Source organism: Saccostrea cucullata, unplaced genomic scaffold (genome assembly GCF_032062105.1).
Source record: "Saccostrea cucullata isolate Sc308-1 unplaced genomic scaffold, CSIRO_AGI_Scuc_v1 ctg6453, whole genome shotgun sequence".
In the NCBI taxonomy this organism is placed as follows: Eukaryota; Metazoa; Mollusca; class Bivalvia; order Ostreida; family Ostreidae; genus Saccostrea; species Saccostrea cuccullata.
The window spans coordinates 14,566-33,371 of NW_026928912.1; the positions used below are offsets into that span (position 1 = coordinate 14,566).

Sequence of the window (18,806 nt, forward strand, 5' to 3'; positions counted from 1 at the left end):
ATGACGTTAGACAAGAATCTTTTAAATAATCCATCATATTGTAATCGAGGGAGGCATATTTCATGTAGCTTGATCTATGAAAAGCTTATAGTTTCATGAAAATAACTTGCACATTATTATACCCCCCGCTCGAAAAGTGGGAGGGTATATAGTAATCGGGATTTCCGTCCGTCTGTTACTCTTTATCTCTTATCCGCAACTCCTCTTATACTACTGAGTGAAATTTAATGAAACTTTCACAGAATCTTTATTACATATTGCCATTGTGCACCTCTTATTTTACTTTTATATTCGATACGTATTTTAGGTTTCCCATAACAAAACATAGACATTGCCATTATTACCGGCCGCCAGGAGGCGGTCGGTTATATGATATGAAAGTTTGAAGTCGCTGTGCGTTTCTGCGGAGTTAAAACAATTTAGATAAAAATTATTTAACATTAATATAATAGTATATATTAAAAAGAGCGTCTAAATGTTCAACAAGAACGCACAATAAACATAAAATTAAAAATTCTTATGAAGAATGAGGTAAATATTTCATCCAATCCTGATTGAGAAACTTTGACATGTTTGATGTGCGGAGAAAATTAGGACAGTCTAAAGCACAGACCACGTTATGTACATTGCCCAAGTTTACTTTCTCAATTTTAACAGGATTTGTTGTACGTATTTATTTTAAAATGACGTGTACACACGTACATATATTAACATTTTCAAAAATATGGTTAAATGTTAGTTCATCAAAAGACCTTGCAGGCTACAGAATATTACAAAATGTGGCCATTAGCAGACGAGGATAATGCACGTTTTACAATGTGCCAAGAATTTTCCCGCTACAACTCAAAGAAACTGAAAGAGAAGATTTGTAGTGGCGGATCTAGAGGGAGTATCATGTTGTAAATTTTGAATTTACTGGTTGGAGGTAAATGCAAAATTTACAACATGATAACTTTATTCACCTATTCATGCATTCACCTCCCACTAGTAAATTCAAATTTTACAACATGATAGGAGTATAGTTTTTACCTGTAAGAGAGAGCAAGGAGTCCCACATATTTGCTGCGTTTTTATACAATTAAAACTACACTTCATATCTAGTTGTAGATTACATTAAACTTTAGTTTTAAACTTTTAATATAAATGCCTCTTAATTAAACAGGCCCACCGTTTGTTGACGCAGAGGGCCAGGGGTACTTTGCTTATACATGTAATTCTGAACATGCATTATATAATTAAGAAAATCATGCAATGTCGTGCACAAGCGTTTAATGTCACGGATATATATTAACAGATAAATATAAGATATTTTAAAAACAGATCACCATTTCAGTCTTTAGTTGCTTCATAAAAGGAACAATTATTTGGTTTGCGGCCGATTTTTGACGCTTGCGTCAATATATGTTTCTTGTATATTTACCTATGACGTGACATATAGAAGCTTCTGGACAACATTTGATGGGACGAGTTATTCCTCTTTACACATTACCGTAAACAATATATAACAACACATGGACATTATTGGAGGTGGGGGGTCTCATTTAGTGAGCTCATTGCTCACAGTATCTCTAGTTTTAAAACAGACACGAACATCGAATCTGACAATGACGTTCAGCATGATATTATCTCTTCTTATCAGAACAAGGATTAAAAGGGGATGACAATTTGGCTTACCAATAACAAAATTATCAAAGATGAAGAAAAACAAATCAAAGAAGCAATAGTATTCATTTTTTATTGAACGTTACATAAAATAACAATTTTACAAGCATTTTTTGTTGTTGTTATATTTAATAGTATAAACACAAAAAAGTGTAAAAAAAAAATAATACTAATAATAATACTTATAATTGCTATAATACTGTATAAATAAAGTTCCCTTCTTCTCGAAGGTACATCTAATTCTACTAGGAGTGTGCAGAAACACTCTAAACATGTTTAGAAGATGAGTCCTTCTGAATCTGTTCTTGAGTAGTTCAAGATTGACGAGGTAATTTTGTCATCGGGAAAAGGAAGATCCTCTTTGAAGGCTTTATTAAATATTTCAGCCAGATCTTTTCTGTTGATGATCATTAATCCTTTATGGATTCTACAATAAAACATAAACTTCTGAACACCACTGCAATTTGCAAATTTCGTCTTCATGAATCAATCGTACGTCAATTCTTTAGCAGGGTTTTATGATTCGAAGAGTTACTGCTTTATGGAAATGCAATGTGCTAAACTTCTTGATAAAAATATTAAGTGCATAATTTTTTACTTACTTTCTGATTCTTACTCTACTATGCTTAGATCCTCCCCAAAGACGAAGCAATCTAAAGGTCAATTCCTTAGCAGGATTTTCTGCTTCGAAGAGTTCCTGCTTTATGGAGATTGGGAGGCCCATCTGTAGTGCAAATAGACCAGCCTCGTCCAGAGTAAAGCATTTACAGAGTGCATTTATACTGGAAGGGTTCAAAACAGAATACGTAACTAAAATATAAAAAGAAGTAAATTTTCAAAGATCGTATATTGGCATTAAATATGAACAAATTACGAATACAAAAAAAGATTGAAAAGAAAATGGGTATGTTTGAAATTACAACATTTTAAATTTTTTAATGATTATTTTAAAGTAATATTCAGAAAGTGTTTTTCCTGTGAACAAAAGCACTTGAAAATTGCATCAGGTAAAATGGATATTTATCATTTTATCTTCAGCGCATCCTTACTTATTTTAGCATTTAAGCCGGGAATTCCATTTCATGATAGTTCTCTACAAATGGACTTAGGTAAAATGTTACGTAAAATCTTTGTAACAAAAACCCTCCTTCTTCTTAAAGTGTTTGGTATCAACATTTATCTGTCAAGACCTATCATTATCCTAAAACGTCCTAAATAAGACCAGTCTTTTTCATCTACAAATTCTTGTTTAGAAAAATTGCTCATTGATAAAATTTCACACAAAAAAAATTCTGGAAAGAATGTCTTACTTTCAGTGTTTTCACTTGCAGCCACCTTTTTAAATTTCTCGTTCTCTTCCTTCGCCTCTTCGGATAACTCTGAATAAAATATGTAATAAAACAAACTAAATCTCAAGTCATCAGAACATGATAGATATTTACTAAACAACACATGCATTTAAGACTTAACAGCAAATTCATTGATTACTGTAGATTCCTAATTATACGCGAGGAATTATTTTCCTGCGTAATTTCGCGAGAAGCGTCAGTCGCGAAAAAATATTATTCGCTTTTATATTTATGGTGCTGAAATCCCTGTAAATTCTGTTGATCAACCGTCCATTCGCGAATTATAATTCTCGCGATTTGACGTTAAAGACCCAGTTCGCGATAAAAAGTACTCGCGAAAAATAAGGAATATACAGTACTGTAAAATCTTATGTTCGTGGAATAAAATCTGTGCTTTCATCCTGACGAATGACTTTGGTCAGTGGGGTTTTAATTTGACTTCATTATAATTTTCAATACATGATCTCTTATATTTTGAATTGTTCAATAGATACTTAAACTAGACTACTATTTGTTATCGCCATATATATTTGTATCTCAAAGCTACGTTGACATAGGAAAACATCAAACAAATGATCGATGGCGATGTTAAAATAAAAATCAGTACATAAACATGGACACAGAGAAATTTAAAAGGTGGGATCAGGTGGACATGTGGAGTAAAAAGCTTCCCCCGTAACCAAATCGCAGCCGCCTTGAAAACTTTGTATTAATCAACTAGACAGAACATTTCGTAGTGCCAGTCCAGTATAAAAACAGAAAACTAACACTTGCAAATTAAACAAGTACATGCAGTTAAAAGACAACCGACTTGTAGGATACATTTGGTAACAAGCTTATGGTTTAGTAACTCCCATATATAGAGGATGATGAAATTCCTGTAACATCAAATTATGTGTGAGAAGTCGATTTCCGTTCAAAAATACATCCAATGTAGAACATGCTCACGCATGGAAAGTACATGTAAGTATGTGTAAGGGACTTATTAGTAAGCAACATATATGTAGGTGATAGCGAATTTTTGCTAAAAAAAAAATAAGGAATGAAGATTGGAAAACCTGACGTCATTTCGTTTGTTAAACAATTCAATTGTCAGTTGGCTCACATGGAATGTCTTGCTGTGTATTTGAGAGAGAAACGTTCTGTAAAGAACCCATAGGATTACTAGTATATAGCCATCCATCTCTACTTACTTATGGCCAATAATACTATAATCTAAAGGTACAAAATAACCGTATTGTGGAAGTGTGTCTTTAAAACACATGGCGCCGCTTTACACACGACAATGTACTATCAAAGATGCATTTAGCAAAAATATTATTACCTGTTAAGCTCTCCACAGATCGTTGTGAAGCAGGAGAAACTGGCAGTGGCTCTACTGCCTCTGGTTCTAGGGAAGGTACACAGAAAAAAAGAGAAAAAAGTTAGCAACTTAAGTTAAGTTGTAAACTATTAGATATTTTTATAAACGTTACAAGTATACGTAACAGGTTTTTGATTGTTGATTTTTATTTGTGTATCCAATCTCTGACTGGTCGAATAATAAGTTATTCACGTATTAAGGCATTGATAGTTTAATTCGTTGCCGATCATGTAACAGAATCCCACATGCACATCCCTGTTTTTTCTTGTTTTTTTTTATATCGATGTTTACAGTATGTTTTTTTTCTATATTGTGTAATGTTAAATGAAGAAAAGCAAAAGTTTTTTTTTATGTAAAACTTATATGATGAGCTGTTCCTACTTGTTGTGTTTTGACTTCATTTTCTAATTATTTTATGTTCGGTGAAAAGGTGAAAAAGAACATAAAAGCATTTATCAAAAAGTGTTTTAGTTGTCCCCAAAACCTGTAGACTTAAATCATTTCTTTACAGAAATCATATATCTATTTAAAAAATTTCTGGTAGGATAAACTATGTTGCTGCCTAATGAAATATTAAGTTTCAAAATATATTCTTGAAAATAATCCCATTTGTAAGAAATATAGCATTACCGTTTCCTAATACCAAGAGCAATCTACGATTTTGAGGGAGTAATATACTATATTGGTATAAAAATGTATTCAAAAAAGCTGCGATACCTGTTATGATTTCCATAGACTGGTGTAAAGATGGTGACTTCACTACCTCCGGTTCAGGGGTAGGTGCTTGTAAAGTCAAAATATATGGCTGTCATTTTATTTATTCAATAACAGTTTGAATAGCTCATATATTTCATTTAAATTGGGTTTTTTCTTTTTAGATAATTTCAATAATTTACATTTGAATTGTAGTTTAGGTTTTTAAAATATAACTCAATATACAATTTATATTTACACTTACAAGCAGATAAATTAGCTTAATTTTCAAGAATATGGAGTCGGTTTAGAAGTACTTACGTGATGGAAACTTTAGATTCACTCCCATGTCAGCGAGTCTGGAATATTCTAATTTTTCCCGCTTTTCCGCCTTTATTTTCTGTGATTGGAAGCAAAACAGCATATTCTCCGTAACTATTATCTTTTCCTCATAAGGCACAGTAATACCTCTGTGAATTTGCATTCTAATTTTCGGTTCTTCTACTTCGTCTGTTATGATTCTGGTAACAATATGGTTAATTTTTCGTTTCTTGTGAAACTCTAAAATTCTTTCGGTCACTGATTCATCATCGAAGACATTTCCTCCAAATTCGATCTGAAAAAGATAAATGATACAACGTAATATGGTGCTTTCATTTCTACTGAAAGGGTAATTCAAAAACAAATGGTATAATATCAACATTTCTAAATGTTGAGGGAGAGCTGATACTATGCAAGAAAATAGTTAATTGATAACGAGTTATTCTGAAAAATTCATTTTTATATCAGTTTTTTATTATTCTGAAGGAAAAAAACACTTGCATTTAAATTTTTGAAAAACAAAATTAGAACATTCATTATATCTATTTTAAAAAATGCTCAAACATGCATCAAATCAATGCATTTGAGATACCAAAAAATCTGTCATAATATGCTTGCAGCACTTTTGAAAAGCATTAATGTCAGTATAAATATCATTATAAAACGTCATTAATCATGCATTCATAGCAGAGTTTTTATATACTTCGTGTCTGGGAAACGAAGGTATGAATAAAAGAAACCTCTGCACCTTAAATATTTCTTCTGACTTAATTTCGTAGATGTCGGACACTTCCGGCGATTCGTATCCCTCGTCCTCCCAGTATTTCTTTCTGTCCGATAATTTCTTCTCAGTGAAAATTTCAATGACGACATCAAAGCTCGTCTATTTTATACCAAGAAAAAATTGCCTTAGACCATTCATGCATGTTCTAATACTATATTTTGACTCAAGAATACATGTAGATGATATCTTAATGTTTATAGGTATAATGATATATTTTTTGCACATTTATGTTTTCATTTTGTAAAGTATTTGTTTTTCTTGTATTCCATTTTTTTTTATTTTATGCTACCTTAAATCTGTATTTTTTAAATCTGAATAACGTCTTACGTTGTTTTCCCATTTCGTCATGATAAAGAAGTGGACGTTTTTGGTTCCACGTCGTGTCTGATTTATTGTGTCCACCACTTTCTGCAGCTGTTGTTCAGCTATCTTTTTCTTGGTCACTGCATAACTACAAGGATATCATTTTGATTTTCTGTTGTATATATGTTACACAAATCATTGTTCGTTGTTAATATCTTGTATTGAGCTTTAAACAAAAGAACTATACTAAGACTTCTAATTATAGAGCACTTGAGCAATATTTTGTACTCTCAAATGTTTAAATTCTTACTGACACTTGAAAATTATATTTCAATATTTACAATATGAAGATAAGGACAATCTCATAAACCCAATAAAATAATGATTGGTTAATATGACAAAATCATGTACACTTGGAGAAACCTGAGATAGGGTCAGGTTCCTAGAAATATTAAACATCTCCTGCTTAACACTTATAATTTCAAAGGTATAAAAGAGTATGATAACATGAATAGGAATGAAGAACATGATTTTCATCTGGTACGGTTATTCAGATGCATATACTTGGCCATAAATAAGAAAGTATAACAGCCAAAACAAGCATATTTTTTAAAACCATGTAACATTTCTTTTTTTTTTTTTTTGTTACCTTAATCAATATTACGCTTTCTATGAAAAGAATATAGGCAAAGTGCTTATTTTTCATTTTAATTCCGTAAGAAATATCAAACAAAATACTGCAAGAGTGATTTCTTCCTTAACATTCAAAAATATAAACATTGTGTAAGATTAGTCATTGTATCTGTTCAATGTAGAAAATACTTTTGTAAAATCTCCTTTTCAAAAAAATCCTTTTTCAAATTTGAAGCAACATTACAAATGTTAGCTTTGAGTCCAAAAACTTCTTAAGTGGATCATTACAATTACAAATTACAAATACAGAGTTACAAATCTGTGAACAGAGCACAACATTAAGGGAAGTGTAATTCCATTGCATGTTTGTGTGTAGTACAAATATTTGACATGAAGTGTAAAAATACAAACGGAAAACACAAATACCTATAAACTTTTAAAAATTTCAAAAACTTAGTTTAAAAACTCCAGAGAAATGTAACAATTTATTCATATACATGTATATTATGTGAATACTTGGCAAATTATTTATTTAATCAATTCAAAAAGGCTTAGAAAAAGGAATAAATGAACGCATAAAATGATAAAAAAGGAATTTTTTTTAATGAACTTGCAAATTTTAACTCATAAAGCATTTCTTAACGATTTGTATGAATAGTCATGATTATAAATATCCAGAAAAACTCTACTGATTCAGAATGAGGTAGTAAGAAATATCAAAATTCACATATAAAACAATTTTTAAAAAACACACATTAGACTGAGTTCTTATTGTACATGGATCTATCAAAAGCAATTTCCAAAAAAGCGAGAAATAATTTCAAGTTTCTGTTTCAAATAATAAATAATATTCTGTGAAATGTTATATATTTTAAAAAAAATCAGAACAATAAACGTAAAACAAATACAAAAGAATGCCTTTGCCTGAAGTTTTCAAAATAAAACAGATCATGCATTCTGACTTATTAATTCAAAAGCTCTCAGGCTTCAAGGCAGATCTTGTTCTTTATCCATATGGAACTCCCTAAAAAAGATTGAAAATCATTAGTTGCCTCGTTGTGAGCTCTAGCTCTGAGGGCTCCATTGTTTTTTGTTTTTTTTTTTTGTTTTTTTTTTTTTTTTGTTTGTTTTTTTTTTTTTTTTTTTTTTTTTTTTTTTTTTTTACAGTGTATCATTTTTAATGTATAAAGCAGGGGAGAGTTAAACATTTGAACTCATTTGAGACGAACTTACGATGGTAAATGTTGCAATGTAGAAAGTCATGACAAATCTCCTGCAGTAGAAGATCATGTGTCCTGCTCAATTGTCTGTTCCTCTGTCCTTTCTTACTGTCCTTCAGTCGGTTCCGCTTTGCTGCTTCACTTCCTTTCATATGCTTCATTACATCAAGCTAATGTTCGGCATGTCTTTTATCTAAAGGAGTTCAAATGTACAAGGTAATGATTCTCAACAAAACAGCTATGTGAAGGGGGATAAAATATGGACTCCTGGAGATTTAAGAAGTGGGATCCAGTGCTTAGGAGGATAAAGCATCCCCCGTTGACCAATCATATCCACCGGAAGCCCTATGTATCGATCAGTCAGATGGAAATATCCATAGTCATGCAATCAAATAAAACAGGCCTAAGAAATGGTATGAAAAAAATGCAATCGCATGAATCGAATTTGTATTTCTATCTGCGTTAGAATATTTGAAGGTTAAACGACCTTTTATTTTTCAAGGGAATCAGATTACTCTTTTAACTAATGCATTTGTTTTGTGCTTATGTAATCCTATCAAAATACCCGTGCATTTTAAAATGCTTTGTTTTACTTGTTTAATCGAGAATATCGATTGTTACTATGCCTTTAAGACATGAAGATATGCATATTTCTGATGAGTTTCAAGTTTAGGAAGATACTATCCATGATGAGTTGTATCGTGTGGTATGGAACGCCGTCACTGCCTTATAGCAGAACACAACAATTACATTGCGTGAACCTTCCATTACATAATGTCAATTCTATATGACATTTACTCACACTACTATTACATTGTGTCAACCTTCCATTACATTATGTCAACTCTTTATGACATTAACTCACACTACTATTGCGTTGTGTCAACCTTCTATTACATTATGTCAACTCTTTATGACATTAACCCACACTACTACTGCATTGTGTCAACCTTCCAAATACATTATGTCAACTCTTTATGACATTTACCACTACTATTGCATTGTGTGAACCTTACATTATATTATGTTAACTCTTTAAGACATTATCCCACACTACTATTGCATTGTGTCAACCTTCTATTATATTATGTCAACTCTTTATGACATTAACCCACACCACTATTGCATTGTGTCAACCTTCTATTATATTATGTCAACTCTTTATGACATTAACCCACACTACTATTGCATTGTGTCAACCTTCTATTATATTATGTCAACTCTTTATGACATTAACCCACACCACTATTGCATTGTGTCAACCTTCCATTACATTATGTCAACTCTTTATGACATTTACACACACCACTGTTGCGTTATGTCAACTTTCCATTACATTACGTTAAGTCTTTGTGTTATTAACTCGCACTTCATTTACATTGCGCCAATCTTCCATTGCATTATATCAGCTCTTTATGACATTAAGTCAAAACAATTTTATGTGGTGTAAAAATGTTTTTATATAATTTCAACTCATTATTACATTATGTGCACTCTCTACTATTTGGTTAAGTAGTTCATTACATGATGTGAATTTATCTTTAATTCAATATCAAGTCGCAATAACACGATGTCAGAATTTCATTACATGATGTAAAAAATTGTCACATGTGGCCAATTCTTTACTATATTGTGTCATCAGTATGCTACATGACGACGGGAATCTATTACATGATGTCAATTTTCCCTTACTTTTTGACAAATCATTATTATGTTATGCCATTGTATCTTTACATTGTGTCTAAAATGCTTAGCCTCTTGTCAGTATATCTTAGAATATTTTAACTCTTTATTGTTTGACGTAAGGTTTAGGTTATGCCTAAAAGTTCGTTTTGTGTTTTCAATATTACATGCACATATGTTAAACATGCAAATAATTTAAATTAAACAAATCAAATATTAAATTATACACAAGACTTAATTAATTCTTAATTAAATACCAGGTTAAAATTTATAAATAGGATCATGTTCCCGTGGAAACTTTATTGACGATTGTTTTTTTTTTAACGTCGAAATTCAATGGCCGTTAAATCTCATAATTATCGCAAATCAAATTGAATGTGTCATGCAGCAATATTTTCCTTTTTATTTTGAATTATTTTGAAAAGTCCGAAACTTCTGATCTAACTACAAAACTTTTTATCAGTCTTTAACCCTCCTTTAAAAAAAGTGTAAACACATCGTATTTCATACGTGCACTGGTGAGTGGGTGGGTGGGTGGGGAGAGAGGGGAATCTCGCCCTCCCATCTTTAATGACCAAAATATGCATGAAATTAATCAATTGGTTTAACTTTGTAGGACATTGCATTAGTTTCACATAAAGTATAACTGAAATAAGTTGAAACGTTTTATATAAAGAAAACTTAAGCCTGAGAGCCTCCAGGCTTTCACCCCCTGGTCCCCAACTTAGACACCATACCGCCCCCCTTATAGCTATTCTTTTCAAGAACCCTAGATCGCCACTGATATGTGCCTATGTTTACTGAGGCATGGTCAATTGATTTAAGTGAGGGACTGGTAGATTTCAGAATTCTAGTCCTGGAATGGTTGAAAAATGACTCATTCCAGTGACGTTGCTTCGTTTTTGAATGTTGGGGGAGGTTTGTCAGCCAGAAAAAAATCACGTACAAGAAAACGCAAAAAAAAAAAAATGTCCAAACTCGAAAATCATTTGTCGGGTGAAAGGGGGGGGGGGTCAAACTTTGATCAGTCCTAAATAAATTTCCAAATAAATATATAACTTATGATATATATTCTAAATAAATAAACAAATATACCACATTACCCATATACTTCAGCAAAAAGTGGGGCAGAATTTCAATGAACATTTTCTATGATAAAGTTATGTCGGAAAAAAAGAGGAAGCCAGACCCCCCCCCCCCTCATATAACGTGTCTGTAATTCGTCCTAAGTTTTCAGGACCCCCCCCCCCCCCTTCCCAGTCGTGAAAACAAGGTTATCAACTTTGACATAATGTAAATGTATTTTAAAGCACGTAATGAGCATTTGCAATCAACATGATAAAGAATTAACACAATGTAAAGATAGTTTTAAATCACATAAGAAAGAGTTGACATAACGTATTTATATATCCACATCACGGAATGGAGTTTTGACATAATGTAATAAAGTGTTGGTATAATATGGAACGCCGGGACTGTCTCCATAATATATGTACACATTATGTTATAAACCTTTTTACATCACGTAATAAAGCACTGACATAAAGGTAAGATGTTTTCACCTCACATTGTGATGACCTCGGCATAAAATAAAGATACATTAACATCACGTAATAATGCTTAAGTATAATAGAAATATACACTCACAAAAGGGAATGACTTTGTCTTAACGTAATGATAAATTTAATCATAGAACACAAGTAAAACGAAATTAACTTGACGTAATCCAATTTTGACCTCACATATTAAAGAAATGAAATAATATAAAGAAACATCCACTTCACGTAATAGTTTTAACACAATGTAAACATATTTTCAATTCACATAATGAACTTTGGACTTCAAGTTGTAAAGTGCGGACATAATGGAAGAATGTGTTTACTTCATGTAATGCAGCATTGACATGATGTAAAGATAGTTTTACATCACCCCATAAAAAATTGACATAACGTAAAGATATGTTCACATCACGTAATGATAGATTGACATAATGAATGCATAGTTTTATGCTATAAGGCAGTGATGGCGTTCCATAGTGTGGTTATTTAGAGCTTATGTTTCCCAATTGGCTGAATTTTGATCTCTGACGACAAAATGGTTTTTCTCGGTATTCAACAATGTTAACATCTTCTTATAACCCGCATACAGGGTTTATGTCTCTCAACTTATTCAACATGCTCTACATTTTACGTACGAAATTTATTGACAAATAAATTATTGATATATCCTGGTGAGCTTGAGATAAAAGATACCACAGAGTCTGACGCATCTGTTTCATACTTGGATATTTTACTTGAAAAATACGTTAATGGTAATTTAACAACAAAGCTATATGATAAACGTGATGACTTTGACTTTTCTATCGTCAACTTCCCTTAAATTACTTATGCAGCAATATACGTTCATCACCTGCATACGGAGAACACGTTTCTTAGTTGATTCTATACACATGCTCTACGTATGAACAGTTTCTAAAACTAGGTAAATTATTGACACGCAAGTTGATGGAATAAGAATATCAGAAATCTCATTTAAAGCCATCATTTCGTAAGGTCTATGGTCAATACAATGACATTGTCATCAAATACAATTTATCATTGAGTCAAATGTTGACTGGCGTTTTTTTTATCTAATTGTTAGTCAATTACTTATACACTGAATTGACAACGGATTTTTCCATTAGTTCCTGATCATGACAAGGAGCACACGGCAGGTGTGAACGGTCAGCAGGGGATGCTCACTCCTCCATTGCACCTGATCCCACCTCTGATGTTTCGGAGGTCCGTGTTTGCTCTGCTCCCATTTGGTATTGTTTTATGGACTTTGAGATTGAATACTGTTTGTTGTCTCCATATCCTTCCTTATTAAGGAAACAAGGATATCGACAGTTTTGTTTTAAGTCCTCATTTTGTAAGTTCCATGGTCGAAACAAGAATTTTTTAAGCGAATACAATCTATCATTACACATGCAAGTAAAGCGCTGAGTGACGTTGTTCATATTGATTGTTACGCCCTTATTTACATATTTTTCTCCGTCATTTCATGACAATTAGCACACAACAGGTGTAACCCGTTCCCATGAATGCTCATTTCTGCATTTCACGTAGTCCCAAAACTGATTTAAGGAGGCCGTTGTTTTGGTCTGCTCCTGATTAATTAGTTTAACGGTATATCTATATAATTAATACACAAGCATTAACAAAAAGTTTTGGCTATCTTTGTTGAGTATTTTGTCATTGCTAATTTGTAAGTATTTATTAATTAGAATTTTTAAATGAAACATATGAAGATAACAAACAGTATTCAAGATCAAAAGTCTATAAAACAATAAAAAATAGATGCAGAGCAAACACGAATTTAATATTATCGGAGGTTGGGTCAGATGCCATGGAGTGAGCATTCCCTGTCTAACGGTCACATTCGATATATTCTCCTTGTCATGATATAGAAAAAACGGGAAAATCTGTCGTAAATTCAGTGTATAAATAGTGGACTAACAAATTGTATGAAAAACGTCAGTCGGCATTTGACCCAATTAAAGAATTCAAGAATCATTGCGTAGAACTATTATTGCACTACCAAGTTACTATTAAATCTTGTTCTTGTTTACGCTTTTTTGTAAGCAACTCAGTTTGATTGATTGATCGTTGTCTAACGCCCTTCTCGAGATATATTTTTACTCATATGGATGCGCCACCACTTGCCAGATATACTCTGTCATGACTTACAGTCATTGAGCAGTGAGGGATCATTTAGGTGCCAGCACCTATTGCAACACACTTGGGTATGTGCGGTCTCATCTGAAAGATCAATCTTGACGTCCCAAAGTGGCATTCGAACCCGTGATGTAAGGAACAACTCCTTACTTCGTAACTCTAGAGCAGACGCTCTAACCACTGCGCCATGCAGCTACTCAATTCAGCTTAAAATAATCACCTAACAATCTGTATTATAAGCAAGTCGTACGTGAGATATGAAGAAGATATATATTTTATTGGTTATAAACCATTCATTATGTTGACTTTAAACGATTTATTTATATTTTTGTGACATTAATTTATGTGAAAGTTACCTGTATCAGCTATAAAACTGTATATTGGCAGAACATACAAGTACATGTCAAGTCCTTTAGAAGAGAAAACCACCACACGCAGGTAATAAAATCATATTGCAACATGAATATAAAGGTGAATTTATGATTTTCAAAATAAGATGACATTGTATTTTTCCATCAAAACATTCAAAGAATATACTGGAAATGTATTACATTTGGCGTGACGATATTTGGCGGAAATTCAATTTTCAATAAGTTAGCGTAGATTTGGTTTAGAGCTGTCTGAGTTTGCTAGTTATAAAAGTTAATATACAAGACATTTAGCGATGGACTTGAATTAGCGGACTCTGCTTTCCACCAAAATCGCTAAATAGAATACACCGCTTAATGTAATACGTTTACAGTATATTAATATTGGCATTTTATTTCAGATTTATTTTGTATATTATATACAAATTAATGTTTGAATGATCATATGTTTTTAACTTATGAAACGATACGACTTAATATCGAATGCATATCCATGTAGACTCGGGTGCTCTCTCTCTCTTTTTTAGTTTTATAATTAAGAATACCTATGACAATGTATCCATGATAAACTATTTTTATTGATATTATGACATAAATCTAATTAGATTTGAAAACAGGGATATCAGTAGTTTCCTCCCTTTGTATAGCATTTTAAAATGTTTAATTGGTATTGGGTGGTTAGTGTAGTCATTAAGTCTTATATCTCAGGTTAATTGTGGGACGTGTAGACTATACAAAGCAAGGTTCCATGTTGCAGTAGGTGTTGGCACGGAAAGCTTTAAGTGCCAAGTACAGATCTGAATTTGCAGCCTTTCTCCAGCAAATGGTGGCGTCCGAACATGGGTGAATTGAAACATTTTCGAAGAGAGTGAATGTAAATTTTACATGAACGGTCAAAGAAATCAAACGTATAAAGTGATTATAAATTTTAATTACAAACCGACAACAAATTAAAAGTGATTAAATACTGGAAAATTACAACTGATAATTTAAGCTAAATAAAGATTTTTCATCGCTTCATTTAAAAATCAGCATTTTGCAAATTTTGTTGAAATAAACTTCCTTTTTGAAAAATATACATTTCATTTTATACTATTTTAGCAAAAAATGTTTCAAATTAATTTTTTACCCTTTAAATTTGTATCAAATTTTTAAAAATATAAATCAATTTACCTGCCAGAAATCAATTTAAAAGTTTACAGGTTCGTGTGTTTTTCTGATCCACACAAGATGCACATTCTTTCCTGGTATTTATTTAATATCTCATATTTCAGAAATGAGTATTTAAATATTTTGAGTGCATTAAATTTCAGTGGAATTTTTTTTTTAAAGAAGACATAAGAAGACATGCATCGCCATCAAAGATTTTGAGATTATGTGATATTTTTATAGCATTTTACACAACTATCTATACATTGAAGTGGACAACGGCTGTGGACACTATTATTTAAAGGATAATAACCATAGAAATGAGTCACTTTGAGGCTTCTCTGATTAAAAATTAAAATGAACCATATTAATGACGTCATATTTCCAGAATGGTCATCCTTAATGCCATATTATTTAATGATCTATCATGTTCATCTACTCAACTCATTTTAAAGCCAATTTAGTTACTCTGTAAGAACATGAAATTTTTTGTGCACAATAATGTCCAAACTGTACCATTTTCTTTGTCAATTTTTACGCACCAATGTATCGAAAGTTTAATAGCCCAAAATATAAAATTGAAGAGTGGGACAAAATAACTTTATCAGCGGTTTTCGAGACAATTATTTTAAGGATTTCCATCCCTAATGGGATCAAATTCCCTAGCTACCCTTAAATGTCCGTCAAGTAAATAATACTCTGATATTATATTAAAGCATTTTATAGTGGAAAAGGATTGCTCGCGAGAAAGTTTAAAAATTTCATTAATTACCCAGATAGCATGACTATGTTGGGCCAACACTGGTAAAAGGTTGTATGGTTGGAGTTGGGGGAACTACAATGGGCCAACGTTGGACCAATGCTACCATGTCAACCTTCTCGACCATGACAGAATTCCTATGTTGGCCCAACGTTGGTCCATCGTTAGCAATTTCCATTCACTTAACTTTCCAAGGAAGGAAGGATGCTGACGTTGGCCAAACGTTGGCCCAATGCATATAATACAACCTTAAAGAAAGTGTCTTATCAAGTTGGAAGTAGTATATTGGCCCAACGTTGGCCCAATGTTTGTAATACACCCTTAAAGAAAATGTCTTATCAAGTTGGTAATCGAATGTTGGCCAAACGTTGGCCCGATATTAGCAAGAGTGTTACTTTGTTGAGGTGTTTCAAAGATGGGATATTTATATTGGGCCAACGTTCGTCAAATTATTATACTGCCAACTAAATGACGGTGTCAATTTTATAATAAGCTGCTGAGCTTTACGTTGGGACAACGTTGGTTCCAAATATAAATTTAGATGCACATTCTGAAATAATTAAGAGGATATTCTATGTCCATGCTTTTCATTGGATGATTGCTTTTGTTTAGATATGATATTTTCAACATTTTAACTTTGAACATAAGTGATCACAGCACCAAAAAGTGTTTTATTCTATTTTTTGAATTGTGTGCATGCTTATTTATTTGTAATAAAACGCTTAAAATTATTATTCTTATCATGAGCGTTGTATTCATGAGAATTTTAGAGAAGACTGAATAAATGTTAGTTAAAAGTTCTCAGGAACAGGATGTGAATCCCAGATAGCAGAACATCGTTGTTCCAATCTTACATTATGTTTGTATTATCGCTGTTGGGTTACCTTTTTTAGGCCAACAATGGTCCAACATGGAATATTGATGGTTGGTTATGTATAATGGGGCCAATGTTGGGCTAACTGTTGGCGTTATATCATAAAACTATTATCGTGAGAGAAAATATTGTTGGGAGATTGGCATCGGCCCCAAGTTGGCCCAATATACTATGAATCTGGCTGAGCATCATGGGTAGATAACATCCGGGCTACTTGTAATATCCGCGCCATTTTTCATCTGACACGAGCATAATGAGACTGATGCCTTGCATATCTTCATCCACTTTGTAAGTATTTATAATATGTTTGCTTCGACACAGCTTAATTAACATTTAAAGTTTAAACGATATCGTGTACAAATCTGTGTAAATCAGTGGCTGTTGAGTCAACACTGTCCAAGATAGCATGCTAACATTGGGCCAACAGTGGGCCAGTGTTATCGGTTACATTGGGCCAATGCTGGCAAATGACATTGGCCCAATGTAAGATTGCTTATCGGCCCAATGTTGACCCGATATGTTGTGCCAACGTTTGCCGAATTTAGAGTGTTACTGCTACAGATATTGGCCCAACGTTGCGACAACATTGTCCAATTGAATGCGACATTGGGCCAATTTTGGCCCAACGTCAACAAGAACATAGGGCCGATGTTGGCAAATGACGTTGGCCCAGTGTCATTTTGCTCATTGCCCCAATGTTGGCCCGATACATTGGACCAACATTGGGCCAATGTGTATAAACATTTGATTGTTACAAATCTGTATATTAACAAATCTGATAGTCTCTAAAATCAGAAATAAATCTACCACCAATCCTTCTTGAAAATACAAATTAGCTAAAATAAATTTACAAGGCTTGTTAAAATTCTTAGAATTTATCAAAACAAAATAAATTATCAGTGATTAAATTTATTGTTTCTATACAAGAAAAATAAATGAAAGTGTAAAATAACAAATGTGTTTTTATACAGTTAAAACAATAAATAATTGCCCCTTATTTAGATTGAAATTAGTAGAATAAATTTCTGAAGTCTACCACTCATTTTACTTATATACACTTAAAGTCGAGCACATGAACAAACATGTTGAAAATGTTGAACATGTTGAAGTTAAAACAAAATTTATTTAGTACTCAAACATAAATTGGGTTCTTTCATTTAAAATGTGTTCAGTGTACCGACAAATTTTCTAAACATGTATTTTACTTTGAATAATGATTTATATGGGGCAACATTGAATGAGTGTGATGATGATGATCAAGCGTAGAAATTTTATGCATAAATGCCTTTATCACGCAAGCTAATCGCACAATCACACCATGAAACAAAAAAGACGATTATCCCTCAATTGACAGCTTAAAAATATAGTGATATACTTGTGAATTCAATCGTATGTTTACTTTTTACTGAGAAAAGTAACAAATGTATGAAGTACTAAATACTACAATTTTAGTGCTACTGGAGATTCTAAAAAGACATTGAGAACACAATCAAAGAATGGCTAAGGTATGCCAAGAACACGGATAAGGGAGGAAGAAACGGACAGAGAAGAAAAGAACGGAAGGAGGAGACTCTGGAGATAGAAGAGGAGACTTAGGAGAGGGATCAGATTAAACGAGGCAGTGCCTAACTTTTTTCTGTTATATACTGTGACATACCTGTGGTTCTCTCCTTTTCTGTGTCTGTTTGTTGGTAACAAACACGATGCAAATGCCAGAAACATTTTTTTGTTCAAGTTAAAAAATTGCGGGATTCATTTTAGTATTATTTTGAGAACAGGATGGGTTTGTATATTTTTTAGACGTGCTTATTGATACCTGCAATTTACTGAACTTGTGCATAAATTTACATCACAGAGGGAGTACACAGTCATGTATCCCTACATGTTTCGCATCAACTTTCTGTTCCTTATTAATGTTTTCTTCATGC

The 18,806-nt window shown here is 32.5% G+C and overlaps 1 protein-coding gene across 1 annotated transcript; it reads right to left on the minus strand.

Moving 5' to 3' along the window:
* Positions 1–1,881: 1,881 nt before the first annotated feature.
* Positions 1,882–8,489, minus strand: LOC134279168 (uncharacterized). Its single transcript, XM_062761522.1, has 9 exons — positions 8,342–8,489; positions 6,500–6,615; positions 6,137–6,271; positions 5,389–5,683; positions 5,092–5,157; positions 4,336–4,401; positions 2,973–3,041; positions 2,265–2,472; positions 1,882–2,089 (listed from the first exon to the last, which is right to left on the minus strand). Exons 1-9 carry the CDS (start codon positions 8,487–8,489, stop codon positions 1,939–1,941), a joined length of 1,254 nt encoding a protein of 417 aa, XP_062617506.1. The 3' UTR covers positions 1,882–1,938.
* Between the last annotated feature and the right edge of the window lie 10,317 nt (positions 8,490–18,806).